The 21,022-nt window shown below is 46.0% G+C and overlaps 1 protein-coding gene across 1 annotated transcript; it reads right to left on the bottom strand.

The window, feature by feature from the left end:
- Positions 1 to 2,793: 2,793 nt before the first annotated feature.
- Positions 2,794 to 19,717, bottom strand: LOC310684742 (calcineurin B homologous protein 2-like). Its single transcript, XM_083456251.1, has 7 exons — positions 19,532 to 19,717; positions 17,463 to 17,535; positions 10,428 to 10,508; positions 7,273 to 7,382; positions 6,931 to 6,992; positions 5,135 to 5,257; positions 2,794 to 3,634 (listed from the first exon to the last, which is right to left on the bottom strand). The coding sequence occupies exons 1-7, from the start codon at positions 19,596 to 19,598 to the stop codon at positions 3,581 to 3,583; spliced, it is 570 nt and encodes a 189-aa protein (XP_083312377.1). The 5' UTR covers positions 19,599 to 19,717; the 3' UTR covers positions 2,794 to 3,580.
- Positions 19,718 to 21,022: the final 1,305 nt, after the last annotated feature.

Here is a 21,022-nt window from a genome sequence, read left to right as displayed (position 1 = left end):
GCAAACACTGGCGTGTCATGAATATGGCTTAACATTCTGTCATGGTCACTTGCAGGGTGGAGCTTCAGGGCATGTTTATGAGTGGTTGTGATTCTGCATTTAATGACTCCGTGCAGAAACAGGGAGTGATAGACCACCCACATTCATTAGCATGGAATACAGAGGTACGATCTTGTATTGAGGTATTTCTCAAATGTTACAGTGATGTAAAGGCTGGGCGTATGTGTGCTGCACACATTAGTGTGCTTTTGGGGCGAGGGGTGCTGTTCTTGCCTGCAGGACAGTTGGGCCATTGCTTGGACGATGCAGGCTTTCTCAAGTTTTGTCTCCCGAGTTGGATTTGGCTGCAGATTTGCTAACAGAGAACAAAAGATGGACCTCTGCTAATGGTGTCATCAAAAATTTATAATTCTGTGCCCAGCTTTCCAGAAAGGCTGCAACAGTTCAGGGAGGGGAGATGTTTTGGCCTCTTAATGAGACAAAGATCTGAGTTCTTGCCTGACACGAGGAACTCTCTCGGGGAAATGTATGCCCCAGCAAATTTTTGCATGATTTGTACCAGAGCATACCATGAATACTTTGTGTAGTTGCTGTTCATCCCACGTCTCCTGCTGACCAGCAGCTGACACGTGGGGCTCTTTGCATATAAAAGTATTTGCTCTGGCAACAGTTAGTACCAGATAAAAGAGGTTTGTGTTATCTTTAACATGCTGCCCCCTAGTATCATTTGGTTGATGAGACCCCTTTTTCTGTCTGCCAGGATACCTCCCTGCACAAGATTCTCAACTGCAAGCCACCCCCCCAAAAAAACCCCCACACCACCTATTTTTCTGTAGCTCAGCAAAGCATATGAAGAAGGGACTCTAGCTGCGTCTCTGCATATTTCTCAATTGTCTTGTTCCTTTTTTTACAATGCCTGATCCTAAGATCAGTATGCTGATCCGGAAAGGAGAAAGTGTATAAATGCAGCGAGCAGACCGAGACACCTTCCTGGGAGAAAAGCAACGACAAACCTAGACAGCATCTTAAAAAGCAGAGACATCACCTTGCCAACAAAGGTCCGTATAGTTAAAGCCATGGTTTTCCCAGAAGTGATGTATGGAAGTGAGAGCTGGACCAAAAAGAAGGCTGATCGCTGAAGAATGGATGCTTTTGAATTCTGGTGCTGGAGGAGACTCTTGAGAGTCCCATGGACTGCAAGAAGATCCAACCTCTCCATTCTGAAGGAAATCAGCCCTGAGTACTCACTGGAAGGACAGATCGTGAAGCTGAGGCTCCAAGACTTTGGCCACCTCATGAGAAGAGAAGACTCCCTGGAAAAGACCCTGATGTTGGGAAAGATGGAGGGCGCAAGGAGAAGGGGACGACAGAGGACGAGATGGTTGGACAGTCTTCTCGAAGCTACCAGCCTGAGTTTGACCAAACTGCGGGAGGCAGTGGAAGACAGGAGGGCCTGGCGTGCTCTGGTCCAGGGGGTCACGAAGTGTCGGACATGACTAAATGACTAAACAACAAACAACAACAACAGACCAAGAGCAGAAAAGATGTAGGAAACATAAAGGAGAGAGGGAGACGTCTAGCTGAGTGGCAGAGCCACCCTTGTTCTGCATGCAGAAGGTCCCAAGCTGGCAGGACACCCCTTTTCTTACGGATGAGAAGAGCCTGCTGGATCTGGCCAGTGGCCCATTTAGTCCAGCACCCAGTTCTAATAATCGCCAACCCGTTGGCTGTGGGAAACCTGCAAGCAGGATGCGGTCACAAGAACTCCCTTCCCTTTCCAGAAACTGGTATTCAGAGGCATAACTGTGGAGGCAGAGAACAGCCATCACAGCTAGCAGCCATTGATAAGTCTTATTCTCCGTGAAATTATCAAATCCTTTCTTAAAGCCATGTAGATTGTTGGCTACCTGTTCCTCCTGCTGCAGTTTAACTGTCTGCTGTGTAAAGAAATCCTTTCTTTTCTCTGTCCCGTATCTTCCAACATTCAGCTGCAATGGATGCCCGCGAGCTTTTAGGATTACAGTGGTACCTCGGATTAAGAACTAAATTCGTTCCGGAGGTCCGTTCTTAACCTGAAACTGTTCTTAACCTGAAGCACCACTTTAGCTAATGGGGCCTCCTGCTGCTGCTGCGCCACTGCTGCGCGATTTTTGTTCTCATCCTAGAATCATAGAATCATAGAGTTGAAAGAGACCACCAGGGCCATCGAGTCCAACCCCCTGCCAAGCAGGAAACACCATCAGAGCACTCCTGACATATGGTTGTCAAGCCTCTGCTTAAAGACCTCCAAAGAAGGAGACTCCACCACACTCCTTGGCAGCAAATTCCACTGTTGAACAGCTCTTACTGTCAGGAAGTTCTGAAGCAAAGTTCTTAACCCAAGGTACTATTTCTGGGTTAGTGGAGTCTGTATCCTGAAGTGTCTGTAACCAGAGGTACCACTGTACAAGAGAGGGAGGGAAAACCTCTTTCTGTCCTCATTCGCCGTGCTGTTCATAATGTTATACACCTCTGTAACATCACCTCTTCCTTTGGCTCTAAAAGTCCCAAAACTGAAACCTTTCCTCCTAGGGGAGTTGCTTCAACCCAAAGCATCGGGTACTAAGTGACGGGAAAGAACCTTTTCTGCGTGAGACATGTCCCCCCCCTCCCCCGTTCCCCGAGAGCTGCTGCTAGCCAGAGAAGAGAAGAACCTTGACCTGGTAGAAGGTAGCTTCCGACATTCTTACTACGTAGCTGCAGAATGCGAGAATGGAAATAAAACAGGGCAGATAATTTAAAACCACTTCCAGCTTTGTGTGGATGCAATCTGCGTATCTTTTAATGAATGAAAATGCGATCGAGGGACGATAACCCCCAAGGAGGTTTTCAGACACCAGTGCCACAGTTCCAGTTTGCATTACCTTTTTGATGAGACCTTGAAATCAAATCTCCTGGAAATGAATTCTGACTCGTTCGTTTGCTGTCTGGCAGCATTAAATTCTACCGCCTTTGCGAAGCTTTTCGTAAAAGGAGGGGAGGTCGCAAAAGTAAGAACTCCTCTTTCCCATGCCCACCCCAGGCTATTGGGGGCTTTTCCAAAGGAAGTAATCATTTTAGGCCCCAACTGCATTCTGAAATCTTTGCATGATGCGCCACGGTTTCTCTGCAAGGTTACGACTTTGGGCTCGCTTGCAACGAAGGGGGAGGGTGCCAGAGTTGCTTTCTGCGCCCTCCTCTTAAGAAAAAGAAAATCTGGTTTGATGTGTATTTCAGTGCATGGCATAGGGATTGCGCAGCTTCTCAGAAAATGGGGAAAAGGTAGAGCCACTTCTAGTTGAAATATTGTCATGGAGGTCTGTTTAGACACGGCAGATGGAATGGCAGGCCTCTGTTGCTCAGCGGCTCCTGATCCCATCTTGGTGTCAGTGAGGGGTCTTTGTTAGATGGAGATCTCTAATTTGGTTTCTTTGCGGCCCATCAGGAGCAGAGCTGAGATCCGACAGTATCCCACACGTTTTTTGCAACTGCAGCCTTTGCTGCCAGGAGCCAGGCTTGTTCATTTCCCAAGTTGTCAGGGGTTTCTCTGGTCCCTCATGGATCACTTCAGGATCCGGAGGCTCATCTTCTGTTCAATGTTCAGCTTTTCCACAGACTGCAAAACAAAGTGGAGAAGATTGGTGTTACATATATATATATATATATATATATATATACATACATACATACACACAGTGGTGCCTCGCAAGACGAAATTAATTCGTTCCGCGAGTTTTTTCGTTATGCGAGTTTTTTCGCCTTGCGAAGCACCACTGCATTTAAACACGGACAACGGTGGGGAGGGGCGGGGAGAAGCAGGACAGCTGCCGCAGCCGGTACCTCAGACTCACCCGCGCGTTGTGGCCACCGTGCGACGCGGCTGCTGGAGGGCGGCGGGGCTCAGGAGCGCGACTCCAGGGAGAGAGAGGCGCTGGCGGCAACGGCTCTCTGAGGGGAGCGCGCGAGGGGGGTGGGCAGCGGCGCGAGGCGCCAGCCGTCAGCGGGAAGGTGGGAGGGAGCCGGAGGAGCGGGGAAGCGAGCGTGCGTGCGTGCAGTGACCATCGCCATGACAGGAGAGGCAGGGCTGTTTCGTCTAGCGAAGCAAGCCCTTAGGGAAATCCGTCTTGCGAAGCACCTCAGAAAACGAAAAACCCTTTCGTCTAGCGAGTTTTTCGTCTTCAGAGGCATTCATCTTGCGAGCTACCACTGTGTGTGTGTATATATATATATATATATATGCTTTACTGGGGTTTTTTAGCCTTTCTCAGACCTAGAACTGCTTTTCATGGCCGAAATCCCAGTCCTGGAAAACGTGACTGAAGGATAATTCAGTGTGTGCCTCTGAGAAGGTGCCTCATCGCTGTTCACCACCCTGGTGTCTTAGAGGAAGAGCAGTTTATAAATCTCTTAATAAAAAGCAAACAGAGTGGTAAAACCAGGACCAAACACCACTCAGGGGTTAAGGAGCCGAGTGTCCGCAAGGGGCTAGTGTAGGGGTGCGGGACCTCCATCATCATCATCATCATCATCATTATCATAATAAATAAATAAATAAATAAATTTTATTTCTACCCCGCCTTCAGCCCAAGGGTCACGGCCCCCTTCTGGGCAATCTTCTGGGGATCACATGATGTGTTGGGTGGGGCAATAAATGTAAATATTACCTCTGTGGGACAGCTTCTACATGCACACATTCCCACAACCGTCTTTGCCATCCAGGCAAGCAGAGTTCAGAGGACGTGTGTTTGTGTGTGTGTGTGTGTGTGTGTGTGTGGCCTGGGGAGAGAGGATGGAGTATTTTGGGTGGAGTCCTGAGGGACAGATAGAAGGGTGTGGAGGGATACATTCAACCCCCAGGCCTGAGGTTCTCCACACCTGGGCTATGGCTGCCTTGAAGACACAGATCCACTTGTCTGATATCTTTGGCTTTTTAAAAAAAATTACTGCAAATTAAACTTATGTTCCTCAGGGTCCATATCTCTGCAGCGCATAGACCAGCCTTCCCCAAGCCGGTCCCACTCCAGATGTTTTGTTCTCCTGCTCCCATCTGGGGGCCGATGGGAGTTGGAGGCCGAAACATCTGGAGGGCACTAACTGGGAATGGCCTATCCCAGACCTTTGCGAACTCCTCAAAGGAGATGGCGTTGTCTCCATCCTTATCAGACTCTTGGATGGTTCGGTCTGTGATGCTCTCGAGTTGCTCATCCGTCACCTCGATCCCAATCATCATCCTCAGCACCTGGGGGTTGGGGAAGAGGAGTAGCCAGAGAGATGAGGGGTTTTTAAGGGCGCTGTTTTCCCCTATTCCTCTGCCTTCATCAAGGTGAGGGACTAAAGCTTTGCTCTGCTGACGGCTGGAGCACAAACATGGGCGTGCTTCTGCACCGATGTCCTTGCATACATTTCATGGGGTTCCTGGCACAATAATCACTTGTGACCTTTGCAGTGTAAGAAGAGCCTGTTGGATCAGGCCAATGGCTTGGATAGTCATAGAATCATAGAGTTGGAAGAGACCACAAGGGCCATCGAGTCCAACCCCCTGCCAAGCAGGAAACACCATCAGAGCACTCCTGACATATGGTTGCCAAGCCTCTGCTTAAAGACCTCCAAAGAAGGAGACTCCACCACACTCCTTGGCAGCAAATTCCACTGTCGAACAGCTCTTACTGTCAGGAAGTTCTTCCTAATGTTTAGGTGGAATCTTCTTTCTTGTAGTTTGGATCCATTGCTCCGTGTCTGCTTCTCTGGAGCAGCAGAAAACAACCTTTCTCCCTCCTCTAGGTGACATCCTTTTCTATATTTGAACATGGCTATCATATCCCCCCTTAACCTCCTCTTCTCCAGGCTAAACATGCCCAGCTCCCTTAGCCGTTCCTCATAAGGCATCGTTTCCAGGCCTTTGACCATTTTGGTTGCCCTCCTCTGGACACGTTCCAGTTTGTCAGTGTCCAGTTAGTGCAGCATCCTGTTCTCAGAGTGGCCAACCAGACGCCCAGTGGGAAGCCTGAAAGCAGGATTCAAGCCCAACAGCAGCTCTCCCCATCTGTGATTCCTAGCAACTTAGAAGTAAAGATAAAGGGACCCCTGACCGTTAGGTCCAGTCACGGACGACTCTGGGGTTGCAGTGCTCATCTCACTCTGTAGGCCGAGGGAGCCGGCGTTTGTCCGCTATGCAGACAGTTTTTCCGGGTCATGTGGCCAGCAGGACTAAGCCGCTTCTGGCGAACCAGAGCAGCGCACGGAAACGCCGTTTACCTTCCCGCCGGAGCGGTACCTATTTATCTACTTGCACTTTGAAGTGCTTTCGAACTGCTAAGTGGGCAGGAGCAGGGACCGAGCAACGGGAGCTCACCCCGTCGCGGGGATTCGAACCGCCGACCTTCTGATCGGCAAGTCCTAGGCCCTGTGGTTTAACCCACAATGCCACCTGTGTCCCCCTAGCAACTGGTATTCAGAAGCATTACAGCCTCTGACCATGGAGGCAGTGGATAGCCATCATTGGTAGTAGCCAAGGACAGCCTTGCAGTCTGTGAATTTGTCCTGTCCTCTTTTAAAGCCATCCAGGTAGGTGGCCGTCACTGTCTCCAGTGGCAGCGAGTTCCACAGTTTAACTACGTGCTGCATGAATAAGTTCTTCCTTTTATCCATCCTGAGTCTTCCAACAGTTAGCTTTGAGCTCAAGACGTTTCTAGCCTGGTACATGTGAATTTTAAAAAGTGCTTCTAAGCATGTAGAGAGCAGATTCCTTTTGTCAGGGTGACGCCAGCTCTCCTCCTCCATTGAGGTTTAGGGGGCAGGATATATTTGCCTTTGGGTAACATCTTTAAGCACTGCCCCTCCCTGGTTTTAATTCTCCATACGCACATCCCTTCCCCACCCTTGCAGCTTCCCCCAGTTGTTTGCAAGAGTTACCTGTAATATTTCTGCTCGGGAGATCTTCCCATCCTTGTCTTGGTCGTAGAGCTGAAAAGCAACTAAACAGGAACCAGAACAACAGGGGGGAGGTTGGCAATGGGGAAGGTTTAGGGCGAGACACCGTGTTGTGCTGCCGGCCCACAGATCTGTCCAGCTTAAGGGTGGACATTAAGCGCCCAGGTTGCAGGTGTGGGGAACTTGGCAGTGACTGCAGAACTCTGTGCTTCGGTTTTCATTTAAATGAAATCAACCAAGCTTTTCGCCCTTACAGCTACAAGGGGTACTTCTTGGCACCCTCCTGTAGTCGTTTTCCCTGGGACACCCATTATATCCACTCACACTTCAGCTTGCTAAGCCGGCTGTTAGCATTCTGCGAGCCTCCGGGTCCTTCCACTGGCCGGAAGTGGGCCAGCACACGAGTGAATGTCCGGAAGTCCGTAGTCTCTCTCCTAGGGAGAAACAAGACCCTTTGTGGAATCTTACCTACTAGGTAAGGGCCTTAGAAAGCATTGCAAATAACAAGGCCAGTGGAAGTGATGGTATTCCAGCTGAACTATTTAAAATTTTAAAAGATGATGCTGTTAAGGTGCTACACTCAATATGCCAGCAAGTTTGGAAAACTCAGCAGTGGCCAGAAGATTGGAGAAGGTCAGTCTACATCCCAATCCCAAAGAAGGGCAGTGCTAAAGAATGCTCCAACTACCGCACAATTGCACTCATTTCACACGCCAGCAAGGTTATGCTTAAAATTCTTCAAGGAAGGCTCAAGCAGTATGTGGACCGAGAACTCCCAGAAGTGCAAGCTGGATTTAGAAGAGGCAGGGGAACCAGAGACCAAATTGCAAACATGCGCTGGATTATGGAGAAAGCTAGAGAGTTCCAGAAAGACATCTACTTCTGCTTCATTGACTATGCAAAAGCCTTTGACTGTGTCGATCACAGCAAACTATGGCAAGTTCTTAAAGAAATGGGAGTGCCTGATCACCTCATCTATCTCCTGAGAAATCTCTATGTGGGACAAGAAGCTACAGTTAGAACTGGATATGGAACAACTGATTGGTTCAAAATTGGGAAAGGAGTACGACAAGGCTGTATTTTGTCTCCCTGCTTATTTAACTTATATGCAGAATTCATCATGCGAAAGGCTGGGCTGGATGAATCCCTAGCCGGAATTAAGATTGCTGGAAGAAATATCAACAACCTCAGATATGCAGATGACACAACCTTGATGGCAGAAAGTGAGGAGGAATTAAAAAACCTTTTATTGAGGGTGAAAGAGGAGAGCACAAAATATGGTCTGAAGCTCAACATCAAAAAAACGAAGATCATGGCCACTGGTCCCATCACCTCCTGGCAAATAGAAGGGGAGGAAATGGAGGCAGTGAGAGATTTTACTTTCTTGGGCTCCATGATCACTGCAGATGGTGACAGCAGCCACGAAATTAAGAGACGCCTGCTTCTTGGGAGGAAAGCAATGGCAAACCTAGATAGCATTTTAAAAAGTAGAGACATCACCTTGCCAACAAAGGTCCGTATAGTAAAAGCTATGGTTTTCCCAGTAGTGATGTATGGAAGTGAGAGCTGGACCATAAAGAAGGCTGATCGCCGAAGAATTGACGCTTTTGAATTATGGTGCTGGAGGAGACTCTTGAGAGTCCCATGGACTGCAAGAAGATCAAACGCATCCATTCTTAAGGAAATCAGCCCGGAGTGCTCACTGGAAGGACAGATAGTGAAGCTGAGGCTCCAATACTTTGGCCACCTCATGAGAAGAGAAGACTCACTGGAAAAGACCCTGATGTTGGGAAAGATGGAGGGCACAAGGAGAAGGGGACGACAGAGGACGAGATGGTTAGACGGTGTTTTCGAAGCTACAAACATGAATCTGACCAAACTGCGGGTGGCAGTGGAAGACAGAAGTGCCTGGCGTGCTCTGGTCCATGGGGTCACGAAGAGTCGGACACGACTGAACGACTAAACAACAACAACAACAACAACCTACTAGGAAGGAACACGGGAATCTGCTGGCCCATCTAGCTCTGCATTGCCTTCACTGGAGATGCTTAGAGTTTGAATCTGAGACTTTCTGCATGCAAAGCAGATGTTGTGCTCCTGAGCTATTGTATTTTTCGCTCCATAAGACGCACCTTTTTCTTCCTAAAAAGTAAGGGGAAATGTCTGTGCGTCTTATGGAGCGAATGCTTGGTCCCTGGAGCTGAATTGGCCAGGGGCAAAAAGCAGATCATGCTTTTTTTTTTGGAAAGTGGGTGTTGAAACAAAGCCGCTGATCAGCAAGTGATCAGGAGGGAGATAAGGGACACTAGCAATAAAGGAGGCTGCGGGGGGGGGGGTAAAGACAGCGAACTTGCAAGGAGAGGAGACAGGAAGACTAAAGCAATGAGGAGAGAAATTAGGAGAAAAGGAGGAGCAAAAAACTGCTCCAGTTAAGGTAAAGACACTAAGGCAAACAAGAGGGAAGGGAGTGTTGAAAGGAAGCAGCTGATCGGTGGGATCGGAAGAAAGATAAGGGACTCTAGCAGAGGCTGCCTGGGAGGGGGGAGGTAAAAGCCCATGGATCCTCAGGATTTTTGCATTGGGTCACCCCAAATTCACCATCAGATCACATAGCATGTCCAGGGCTACAGCCGGCACCAAAAATCACCCACCCACTGTTTCGTGGGGCAGCAATGGCGCAAAAATGTGGTTACAAAGCACAGACCCACATGGATCCTCAGGATTTTTGCATTGGCTCACCCTAAATTCACCATCAGATGACATGTCTGTGGCCACAGCATGAACCACAAAAATCATACATCCACTGTTTCATTCAGAATATTTCCCCCCCTTGTTTTCCTCCTCTAAAAACTAGGTGTGTCTTATGGAGCGAAAAATACGGTACTCCCTTTCCTTTCTTTAGCATGCCATTGCTTGAGGAAGCCTGATCAGCCTGAGGGTGTTTCTTAATTATGCATTTGCATCAGGGCTGCAAAAGAGGCAAGCCTTGATTACATTGGACAAGGCCAGTGTCTGCCTCACACCTCGCAGTCCTGTGATTTCTCTTTGCGGGAACTGCCTGCAAGAGGCCACTCCTGCCTGGCTGGGTCTCAGCGACAACGCAGGAACTCTGTGTGGCTCTCAGGCAGGCACAGGATGAGCCCTTTCATGAGGCTTGGGAATTGGGGCTGGGAGATTTTCCTTGTGGATGTTCGCCAAGAGCAAATGGAAGAACATAATAGACTAGAATCAAGAAGCAGCAGGGAGCGGAAGAGCCCTCCAGGCACACTTGGCTGTTGCAGAACCCTGAATCATAGAATTGCCTCTAGAATCTTTCTTGTGCACTAAGGTCTGATTCCCTGTATTGTTAGAAGAGGACAGGGTGCTGAAGTGAGGGCAAGGGGCAAGCGAGGGCAGTTTCTGTTTTTTATGGCACTGGGCAGGGCCAGAGACCTCCCTACACACAACACCCACACCCACACACCCACACCCATACACACCCATCTGGGAAGAAGGCATCAATGATCCGGTCGCCAATGGGGTTCACTGCTAGTTCTCCAATCCCTTCGAAGTCATCTTTGCTGCGGAGGGAGAAAACATAGCTATGACAAAATGTATAAGTTTTAGCAACAGAATTGGGGGTATCTAGCCCAACCCCCACAACTCAAAGGGGGCTTATGTTAGGTTTCCATTTATTTTATTTTATTCCATCCAGCTTTTCTGTTCACAGTGAATATCTGAAGTGGCTGGTGACCAAAACGAGCAGGGGGGAAACACATAAAAGGAATTCTGGTCATAGTCAGAAAAACCCCCAAGGTTTCTTTGTCTTCCTGGTGCAAAGTCTGTGCAATTGTTTGGTAGGTTGAACAAGCAAAATTGTATGAGACATGGCGACTCGTTCCGTTCGGCTCAGGCGCCGTCTGTGTAATTGTTAACCCCACACCCGCCTCCTTTGACTGGCCTGCAGTGATGATGATGATGATGATAATAAAAGGTAAAGGTACCCCTGCCGGTACGGGCCAGTCTTGCCAGACTCCAGGGTTGTGCGCTCATCTCACTCTATAGGCCGGGAGCCAGCGCTGTCCGCAGACACTTCCGGGTCACGTGGCCAGCGTGACAAGCTGCATCTGGCGAGCCAGCGCAGCACACGGAACGCCATTTATCTTCCCGCTAGTAAGCGGTCCCTATTTATCTACTTGCACCCGGGGGTGCTTTCGAACTGCTAGGTTGGCAGGCGCTGGGACCGAACGACGGGAGCGCACCCCGCTGCGGGGATTTGAACCGCCGACCATGCGATCGGCAAGTCCTAGGCGCTGAGGTTTTACCCACAGCGCCACCCGCGTCCCTGATGATGATAATAATTTATTATTTATACCCCGCCTATCTGGCTGGGTTTCCCCAGCCACTCTGGGCGGCTTCCAACAGAATATTAAAATACAATAGTCTATTAAACATTAAAAGTTTCCCTAAACAGGGCTGCCTTCAGGTGTCTTCTAAAAGTCTGGTAGTAGTTGTTCTCTTTGACATCTGGTGGGAGGGCGTTCCACAGGGCGGGTGCCACCACTGAGAAGGCCCTTGGAGCTGGACCTCAGTGTCCGGGCAGCGAATATTTTGTTGTTTTTTTTTAATAAATATTTTATTCGTTTTTGCATAAAAGACAACAAAGCAAAACAAAGCAACAAACAATACACCAAAAACATACAGAATTACACAAACATAACATACTACAAAAAACAGAAATAAAAACAATCTTATCTTCATATTAATCTTGCATTAACTTGTTTCTCTGACTTCCCCGAGTCTCCCTTCCCTGTATTCCAATTCATACAATTAAACAACAAATCCCTTCCCTCTATCATAATTAACCTCTTTTCTGATTTGAATGTCTTAATATAGCTTATTCAATGCTTAGAACTTAGAATGTTGGGTCTTCTGATCCTTAAAATTTTACTCCAATAACCTTCTACATTCAATCTGATGTTATTTTAACATTCATTAATCTTGTAGTGTTTCTGTAAATAGTCTTTAAATTTCTTCCAATCTTCCTCCACCGTCTCTTCACCCTGGTCTCTGATTCTGCCAGTCATTTCTGCGGATTCCATATAGTCCATGACTTTCATCTGCCATTCCTCCAGCGTGGGTAATTCTTGTGTCTTCCAATACTTTGCAATAAGTATTCTTGCTGCTGTTGTGGCGTACATAAAAAATATCCTGTCTTTCATACGTACCTCTTGGTTGACCATGCCCAGGAGAAAGGCCTCCGGTTTCTTTGGGAATGTGTATTTAAATATTTTCTTCAGTTCATTATAGATCATCTCCCAAAAGGTCTTAATCCTTGGGCATGTCCACCAGAGATGAAAAAAGGTACCTTCAGTTTCTTTACATTTCCAACATTTGTTATCGGGCATATGATAAATTTTTGCTAGTTTGACTGGTGTTATGTACCATCTGTATATCATTTTCATAATATTTTCTCTTAGGGCATTACATGCCGTAAACTTTAGCCCAGTGGTCCATAACCGTTCCCAGTCGACTAGCATTATGTTGTGACCCACATCTTGTGCCCATTTAATCATTACTGATTTCACTTCCTCATCCTGTGTATTCCATTTCAGCAGCAGATTATACATTCTTGACAATACCTTAGTTTTGGGTTCTAGCAATTCTGTTTCCAATTTTGATTTTTCCACCTGGAAGCCAATTTTTCTATCCAATTTATATGCCTCCATTATCTGATGATAGTGGAGCCAATCACGGACTTTACTTTTTAATTTGTCAAAACTCTGCAGTTTCAATTTATCTCCATCTTGTTCTAGTATCTCCCAATATTTTGGCCAATTGGCCTCCATATTGAGTTTTTTGACTGCTTTTGCTTCCATCGGAGATAACCACCTTGGAGTCTTGTTTTCAAAGAAATCCTTATATCTAATCCATACATTAAACAATGCTTTCCTGACAATGTGAATCTTAAACATTCTGTGAACTTTAACCTTGTCATACCATAAGTAAGCATGCCACCCAAACGCATTATTGAATCCTTCTAAGTCCAGTATATCTGTATTTTCGAGAAGTAGCCATTCTTTCAGCCAGCAAAAAGCTGCTGCTTCATAGTAAAGTTTCAAGTCTGGCAGGGCAAAGCCTCCTCTTTCCTTTGCATCTGTTAATATTTTAAATTTTATTCTTGGCTTTTTGCCCTGCCAGACAAATCTGGATATATCTTTCTGCCACTTCTTGAAACAGTCCATTTTATCAATAATCTGCAGTGTCTGGAACAAAAATAACATTTTTGGCAATACATTCATCTTTATCACAGCAATACGACCTAACAGTGAGAGTTTTAGATTAGACCATATATCTAGATCTTTTTTTATCTCCATCCAACATTTTTCGTAGTTATCCTTATATAAGTTCCCATTTTTTGAGGTCATAATAATTCCCAGATATTTCACTTTTTTCACCACTGTCAAACCTGTCTCATTCTGAAACCTTTCTTTCTCTTTTTCTGTTAGATTCTTTGTCAAAACCTTAGTTTTTGTTTTGTTGAGTTTAAAACCTGCTAATCGACCAAACTCTTGCATCAGTTCTAAAACCCTCTTCACACTGGACTCTGGCTCCTGCAATGTCAAAACCAAGTCATCTGCAAATGCTCTTAATTTAAATTGTTTAACTCCGACCTGTATCCCTCTTACCATCTGGTCCTTTCTAATCATATTCAGCAACACCTCCAGGACCGATATAAAAAGCAGAGGGGAAATAGGACAACCTTGTCGTGTTCCTTTTTCTATTCTGAATTCTTCAGTCAAAACATTGTTAACAATTAATTTTGCTTTTTGTTCAGAATAGATTGCACCTATACCATTTTCAAACTCTTGGCCTACCCCCATACTATGGAGATTCTTTTTCATAAAACCCCAAGAAATGTTATCAAAGGCTTTCTCCGCGTCCACAAATACTAAAGCTGCTTTTGTGTTTATTCTTTCCTGTAAAAGTTCCAAAATGTCAATTATATTCCTTACATTATCAGATAGGTGCCTTCCTGGGAGAAAGCCTGCTTGGTCCTTGTGAATCTCCTCCGCTAAAACCCTCTTTAATCTTCTAGCCAAAATGTCAGCAAAAATTTTATAATCCACATTAAGTAATGATATAGGCCGATAGTTCTTAAGTTGGTGTTTTTCCGATTCTGTCTTTGGTATGAGAGTCACAAAAGCTTCTTTCCACGTTTCTGGTGTCCTTTTCCCCTGTAATATGTCATTACATATATCCTTCAAGGGTTGAATTAGCCAGTCTTTCATTGATTTATAATATCTTGCCGTCAACCCATCAGGTCCTGGGGACTTGCCAAGTTTCATATTTTGGATGGCGCTCTCTACCTCTTGTTCTGTTATCCTGCAGCTCAATTTAAATTTACTTTCTTGAGATATTTCCGGTAGCCCATTTTCTTTCAAGAATTCCTCCATATCTGCTTCCTTCTGTGGTTGTTGTGAATAAAGCTGTTTAAAGTATCTTTGAAAGGCACTCCTAATTTCCACTGGGTTCTGAATAATTCTTCCTTCCTCTTCTAAATTTGTTATTGTATTCATTTTCTGTCTCTTCTTTATTTGCCATGCCAATAACTTTCCACATTTGTTTGCTGATTCGAAAGTTCTTTGTCTCATTTGTCTGACCTTCCATTCAATCTCTTGATTTATCATTTGCATGTATTGTACTTGATATAACTTTATCTCTCTCAAGATTTGTTGTGATTTTGGATTTGATCTCAGTCTTTTTTCACCTTCCTTAATCTTTTCCAATATCTTTTCTCTTTTTTCCTGTTGTAATCTCTTCTTGAGTGCGTTCTGTTGTATCAAAAATCCTCTCATAACAGCTTTACTTGCGTCCCATACAGTTCTTTTTTCCACCGTAGTGTTTAAATTTATCTCAAAATAGTCTTTCAGAGTTTTCTGGGCCTTCTTGGTTATTTCCTCATCTCTAAACAGAGAGTCATTCATCCTCCATCTGAAAGAACCAGTTGGTTGTAAGTTCATTACCATCTTTACAGCATTGTGGTCGGAGTAAGTCTTTGGGCAGATTTCTACTTTTTTTGTCTTTGGTGCCAGTCCTCTTGTGATCCAGATTTGGTCAATTCTTGTCCATGTCTTTTTGGCTTCAGAAAAGAAGGTTCCTTCTCTTTCTAAAGGATTTTTGGTTCTCCAGATATCCACCAAGTCCAGGTTATCAGTCAGTTCAAAAAAGGTTTTCGGTAGTCTCCCATCTTTGGTGACTACCTGCCGTTGTGCCTTGTCCATATTTGTAGAAACAACTCCATTCATATCTCCCATCAAGATCACATTGTACTCCAGATAGTCCATCAATGTCTCATGTAGCTTTTTGAAAAATTCCGATTTTCCTTCGTTCGGTGCGTATACGCCAACAATCAGATATTTCTGTCCATGGTGTTGAATTTCAATTGCCAAATATCTTCCTTGTTCATCTTTAAAAATTAATTTTGGTGCTAGGCTCTCTTTTGCATATACCACCACTCCTCTTTTTTTAACTTTGTCCGATGAAATAAACTCTTGACCTAGTCTTTTATTAATTAGAATTTTTCTATGGAGCCTAGTTACATGTGTTTCCTGTAAACAAATCAAGTCCAATTGTTCTTTTTTTAAAATGTGAAAAATTGATTTTCTCTTAGAAACCACGTTTAGACCGTTGCAGTTCCAGCTTAATAGTTGCAGAGACATCTTGAAATTGGTCTGCTATATTCCTCCAGAAGCTCCCAATGTGTCTTCTTTCTCTTCTGGTCCCGGTGGTGTCGTCTTGTCCAAATCCAAGATTGCTTTAGCTATATCTCTCCTTTTTCTCTCTTGTGTATCGGACGGGTCTTGGTCTTTAAAGAATTCCTTCTGTAAGTCCTCCTCGTAGTCCTTTAAAAATCTGTCTTTATCTTCCACTGATTTTATTTTTATTTTCCTTCCTTTTATACTAAACGAAAGCCCTTCAGGGAACTCCCACCTAAAGATGATGTTGTTCTTTCTCAGCTGTGTGACCAAGTCTCTGTAGCTAGATCTGAGGTCTAAGAGATGTTTGGGGATGTCCCTGAACAATTCCACTCTTGATTCACCAACTTCCAAAGGCCTTTGGAAATGTAGTCCCAAAATTTTATCTCTCTCCTCTTTAGATCCAAAGGTGACCAAACAGTCTCTTGTCTTGATTCTCCTGCTTGTTTTACCCAGTCGGAAAGCACTTACTATTTTGATTTCTTCTTTATCCAGATCCAGTTTCCAGAAATCTGCAAATTCCTGTGCAAGAAATTCCTTAAGACCTTCTTTTTCAATTTCTGGCAAGGATCTGATCCTGAGATTCGTTTGTTTATCTTTTAATTCAAGCATGGAAAATCTTGTTCTATAGTCCTCAAGTTGCCTGTTAATCGGTGGTATTTTTTCTTCTGTGGCCTCTGCAGCTGCTTTAGCTTCTTCTGCAATTTTCCTTGTTTTTGATGATTCCTGCAATAATTGCTGGGGGCAGCGAATATTTTGAATCCACATTGCCTCTCTTCCTGCTACAGTCCTCCTAAGTACTTGAGAAGTGGACAACCATAAAAGTTTCTGCACTGCTGTTCGTAGCAGAGACCAGCCTGCTAAACGTACTGGGAGCTCAGGGGCCGTGCTCAACTGCTGCATCCCAAAATCTGTCACCCAGATGTTGTGCAGAAATCTGTGGTGATAACGTAGTTGTTTCTGCCAGGGCACCCTAACATCCTATGTCAGCTGGATGAAGCACTGTAAAACTGAAATACACCAGGTGTTGACAAATGAGCAGGAATTTGGTGGTCAAAAGCAGTGGCTAAGGGGCTTCTGTAGGCATTTACTCTGGGACATCCTTGCTGCGTTTACTAACTTTTTATGGGGCATCAGCCTGACATTGTTATGAAAATCCCTGTCTCCGCTGCGTTTTCTGCATTTCCCCCTCTTGCGGGTCTTCTGCCTGCAGAAAAACTAACTTAATAAGACCCCCAGAACAGAGCAGAACTGCTGTTCTCTGCAGGTGTGAATTGTTCTTAATTCTACTCTGCTGACTCTTGGAATCACAGAATTCTAGAGCAGTATGTTTCTGACTTGTGCTCTGTCACATTGGGCAGGTGAACCTATTGCCGCTCCGCTTACCTTTAATGTGTCATTCTTTTTTTGCCAGTTTGCTCTGATGTATTTAGTTCTGTATTTATTGACTGCTCTTGAATCAAACTTTAAAACCTTTTACCAGTCTTGGAAGAAGAAAATGGAGTAATAGCGCTTGAAGAAGAGTTCATATTTCTTTATTTTTAATTTAAGAACAAAAAAACTTCTCATGTGAATTGTGTCCTCCCTGTTCCCATGGCTATATCATGTCCACAAGTAGAATAGAACATGGCAGGTTAGGAAAAGCACAGATCTCAACTCAGCTGTCTGAATCTCTGCTGTGTAAAGGTCAGTGGGGTGGTGGTTGTGGGGCAATGTCTGAGTTCCTTCCTTGTTCTCAGATTGGCATCCTCTTCCCTTCCCTTCCCTCTTCCTTACCTGAGGAAGCCCTTTTCATCCTTGTCCAAGGCCTGGAAGCGCTGGTAAAGGCGCACAACACTAGCTTCCGAGACTGGGTGCAAGAGGAAAGGAGAGGTTTAATGATTAGCCAAGAAAGTACCATGAGCAGCAGGTATAATGACCTTGAAACGAATGTATTTTTTAAAAAAAGGAAGAAGCCAGATGCAATTAACATTCCCCTGAAACTAAAGGCGAACTGTTTGAAACTTGGAGAGCAGGCTTGAGCACGCCTGCACTGCAAGGAAATGGGAACAGACTGTCCAGATTCAGGGCCGTCTCCTGGTCCACGTGGGGACCATGCAGCGTGGTTGCTGGGGAAAAGAAGGTCGCAGGCCTGAGGGAGGGCTGGTGATCAGCTTTGTCTGGTTTGCTGGACTAAGCTGCTTCTGGCAAAACCAGAGCAGCGCACAGAAACGCTGTTTACCTTCCCGCCGGAGCAGTACCTATTTATCTACTTGCACTGGTGTGCTTTCGAACTGCTAGGTTGGCAGGAGCAGGGACCGAGCAACGGGAGCTCACCCCGTCGCGGGGATTCGAACCGCCGACCTTCTGATCGGCAAACCCAAGGGGCTCAGTGGTTTAGACTGCAGCGGCACCCTATAAATGAATTTTAGCAGCAACTAAAATTCCAAGTACCAGATGAAATGGGAAAAGGTATAGAGCAAAGGTTGTCAGTCTGGTGTCTTTCCCCCCCACCACCAGCCTCCCATTATCCATGCTAACTGGGGCAGATGGGAAATGGAGGGTGCCCCTGTGACTATTATTCCTGGCGCAGCACTTGTTGCTTTGAAATGTGCTGCATCTTCTCTCCAGGGAAAAGGGACAAGCCCAGCATAATAAAAGAAGTTGGTGACAACACTGGGTTTAAAGCACACACGTCCAAACCTTCTGCCCCCTGCTGAGGGAATTGAATACCCCCCCCCACTTGTTGAAGTGGGGAACAGGACGGAAATCTCAAAGTCAGCCCTCTCCCCTCCCTTTCCTCCTCTGGAGATTTCGCAAACAATAGGGAGCCCGCTGCCAGATAAGATGCAAGGCTTTGGTGGGGCACCGTGCCAAGCTAAAAAGCAACAGTTCATTTTTCACCCAAAACTTGGTAAAATAATTCTTCAAAGGGGCAGGGGGGAGGATCACATTCCATCCCAGGAGCATGATGATCTCTCCCAAACTAACCGCACCCCACGTCCCAGATGAAAGATTCCCGTGTCCCAAGTCTCTGCTTTTGGCTGACTCATCAGAACAAGTAAAAAAAACATTTCTTCCCCAGCTGCAAATTATCCAGAAGTTCTGCACTCACACAATACTAGCTGATGCGCTGTCGTTTACTCCCATTTCCTTGGCTGGGAACAGACTTTGTGGGTCTCTGATCTCCGTTAGTTGCCTCACCTCTGCTCTGGGCCCTGAGCTGGGGACAGGAGGCGGGTGGCCCCCGCTGGGGTGAGGCTGGAATGGGACAGGCCCAGAACGCTGGAACCCGAAAATCCGGATTAGCCTCTTCTCCCAGTGCCTGTTCCCTCTCTGGCTCAAGGTGAGAGGGGTGCGTTGGCATCATGGCAGCTGCAGAGAGCCACAGCTGCTGCCCCCCTTTCACCTCCTCTTAAATTGCTCCCTGCCCTGTGCTTTGATCTGGATCTCTGGAGTCCCAACACCCCTTTCCTCCCAGCTCCCAAACTGAGCAGTGCTTCAGCTATGAAGTCCCGATTCTGATCCTCTCTGGTCACCAGGCTCTTCTCCACAAGTGCTGGATCTTTCCCAAACCCACTGGCCACGATTCCCACCCCTTGTGTAAAGTCTGGAGCAGCCGGGACTTCTCTCTTCCCAGCAAAGCCAAGTCTCATCCTGGGACAGCTCCAGAGATCTAAGGCTGGTCTGTGGGGTTGGCAAAGAGGAGAGCAAATGCGCCGCAAGGCAGGTGGGCGTCTCATTTTGGGGAGAGGGGTTTAAAACAATTCTGAGCCCTGTTGCTAACTCCCTCCTCCCCCATTTCCCCCCTCTATTCATGGAAAGAAGGAAAGCAAACCGTTCTCTCTCATAAAGTTTTCCCGTACAGCCAGTTTCTTTCATGATCTCCTGCTGCTCAGGGACGGTGAAGAGCTGAGAAGTTTGGCCGCCCATCTTGAAGCACTTCTGAATCTCCCCCACGGCAGGCAAAGCTGTTTACAGGGCGTGCCTCTCTCTGTGTGTGCATCTATATTAATATCGGGACACCTACCAACTTCAGCAGAGAGTCACACACACGCACACACTCCCAGCAGCTGTTATCAAAGCCAGACAGCTAATCCACTGCAAGGGGAGGAGGGACTTGGGAAGGGCCGGGAAGAGTTGTTTTAAGGTGGAAAGGCAGGGAGAAGAGAGAGGCAGGCAATGCTAAGTGGCTGCTATAAGTTGTATGCCGAAATACAGCATCGCCTGAGCTCTGCGAGTGCGGCTTTCTCCCGACTGAAGTGCAGAGTGTTTGAGGACCGGGACATTGGCAGGGAAACCAGAATGCTTGCTTACAAAGTTAGTGTACTACCAACCTTACTGTATGCTTGGGAAACATTGAAAGATTCCATCAATGGTATCTCCAAAAAATTGTACACCTCACTTGGGAAGACGGGCAAACTAATACCAGTGTACTGGAAGAAGCAAAGATCACCAGTGTTGTAGGCAAATGCAGACTTTAGGGTTTCACAAAACTCACAAAACTCTTTATCAAGGAGATCACCAGTGTCAAAGCGGTGATTCTTCAACACTAACTTCATTGGACTGGTCATGTGGTGTGGATGCCTGATGATTGTCTTACAGAATGCCTGATGATCGGTTCTTACAGAATAGCTGGACCAATTGTATGTTTTAGTATATATTTTCCTTTAACTTTTTGAACAATGCAGTTCTGTTTATGCCATCTTCAAAGGTGTGCACGCATAAGACACTTTGTGTTTGAGGAAGCAGCAGCTGTTGTGTTAGATGGATGAAGCAATATTGAAGCAATGATTCTTCAACATCAACTTTGTTGGACTGGTCATGTTTTGCGGATACCTGATTATTGTCTTCCAAAGCAACTACTCTATTCTGAACTTATGAATGGAAAGCGTAATGCTGGTGGTCAGCAAAAGAGGTTTAAAGAAGCTCTGAAGGCAAATCTAAAAAAATGTAGTATAAACACCAGCAATTGGGAAACACTGGCCTGCGAGCGCTCCAGTTGGAGAACAGCCTTGACCAAAGGTGTCGTGGGCTTTGAAGACACTCAAACTCAGGACGCAAGGGAGAAACATGCTAAGAGGAAGGCACGCTTGGCAAATCCACACAGTGATCATCTCCCACCCGGGAACCAATGTCCTCACTGTGGAAGGACGTGAGGATCCAGAATTGGCCTCCACAGTCACTTACAGACTCACTGTTAAAACTGTGTTTATGGAAGACAATCTTACTCGGCTATGAGGGATTGCAGATGAAGAACTTGCATGCAAGTCTTTGAGTTACAAAGGTCTCTTCTTCAGCAGAATATTGGGGAGGTGGGGAGAGACCTCAACCCTTGGTAATTATAGTGCCCCCTT

Source organism: Podarcis tiliguerta (genome assembly GCF_965153285.1).
Source record: "Podarcis tiliguerta genome assembly, chromosome: 8".
In the NCBI taxonomy this organism is placed as follows: domain Eukaryota; kingdom Metazoa; phylum Chordata; class Lepidosauria; order Squamata; family Lacertidae; genus Podarcis; species Podarcis tiliguerta.
Note: the sequence above shows the minus strand (reverse complement) of the source record. Positions and strands in the feature narration are given on the sequence as shown.

What these genes read in the sequence shown, in the direction of transcription:
- LOC310684742 (XM_083456251.1), bottom strand. Translation starts at nt 19,598, where the DNA reads ATGGGCGGCCAAACTTCTCAGCTCTTCACCGTCCCTGAGCAGCAGGAG. An exon ending in CCGGCTTAGCAAGCTGAAGT is followed by an intron (nt 6,993 to 7,272) that starts GTGAGTGGATAT and finishes GTTCCTGTTTAG; the next exon opens with TTGCTTTTCAGCTCTACGAC. An exon ending in CCCGAGCAGAAATATTACAG is followed by an intron (nt 5,258 to 6,930) that starts GTAACTCTTGCA and finishes CCCAACCCCCAG; the next exon opens with GTGCTGAGGATGATGATTGG.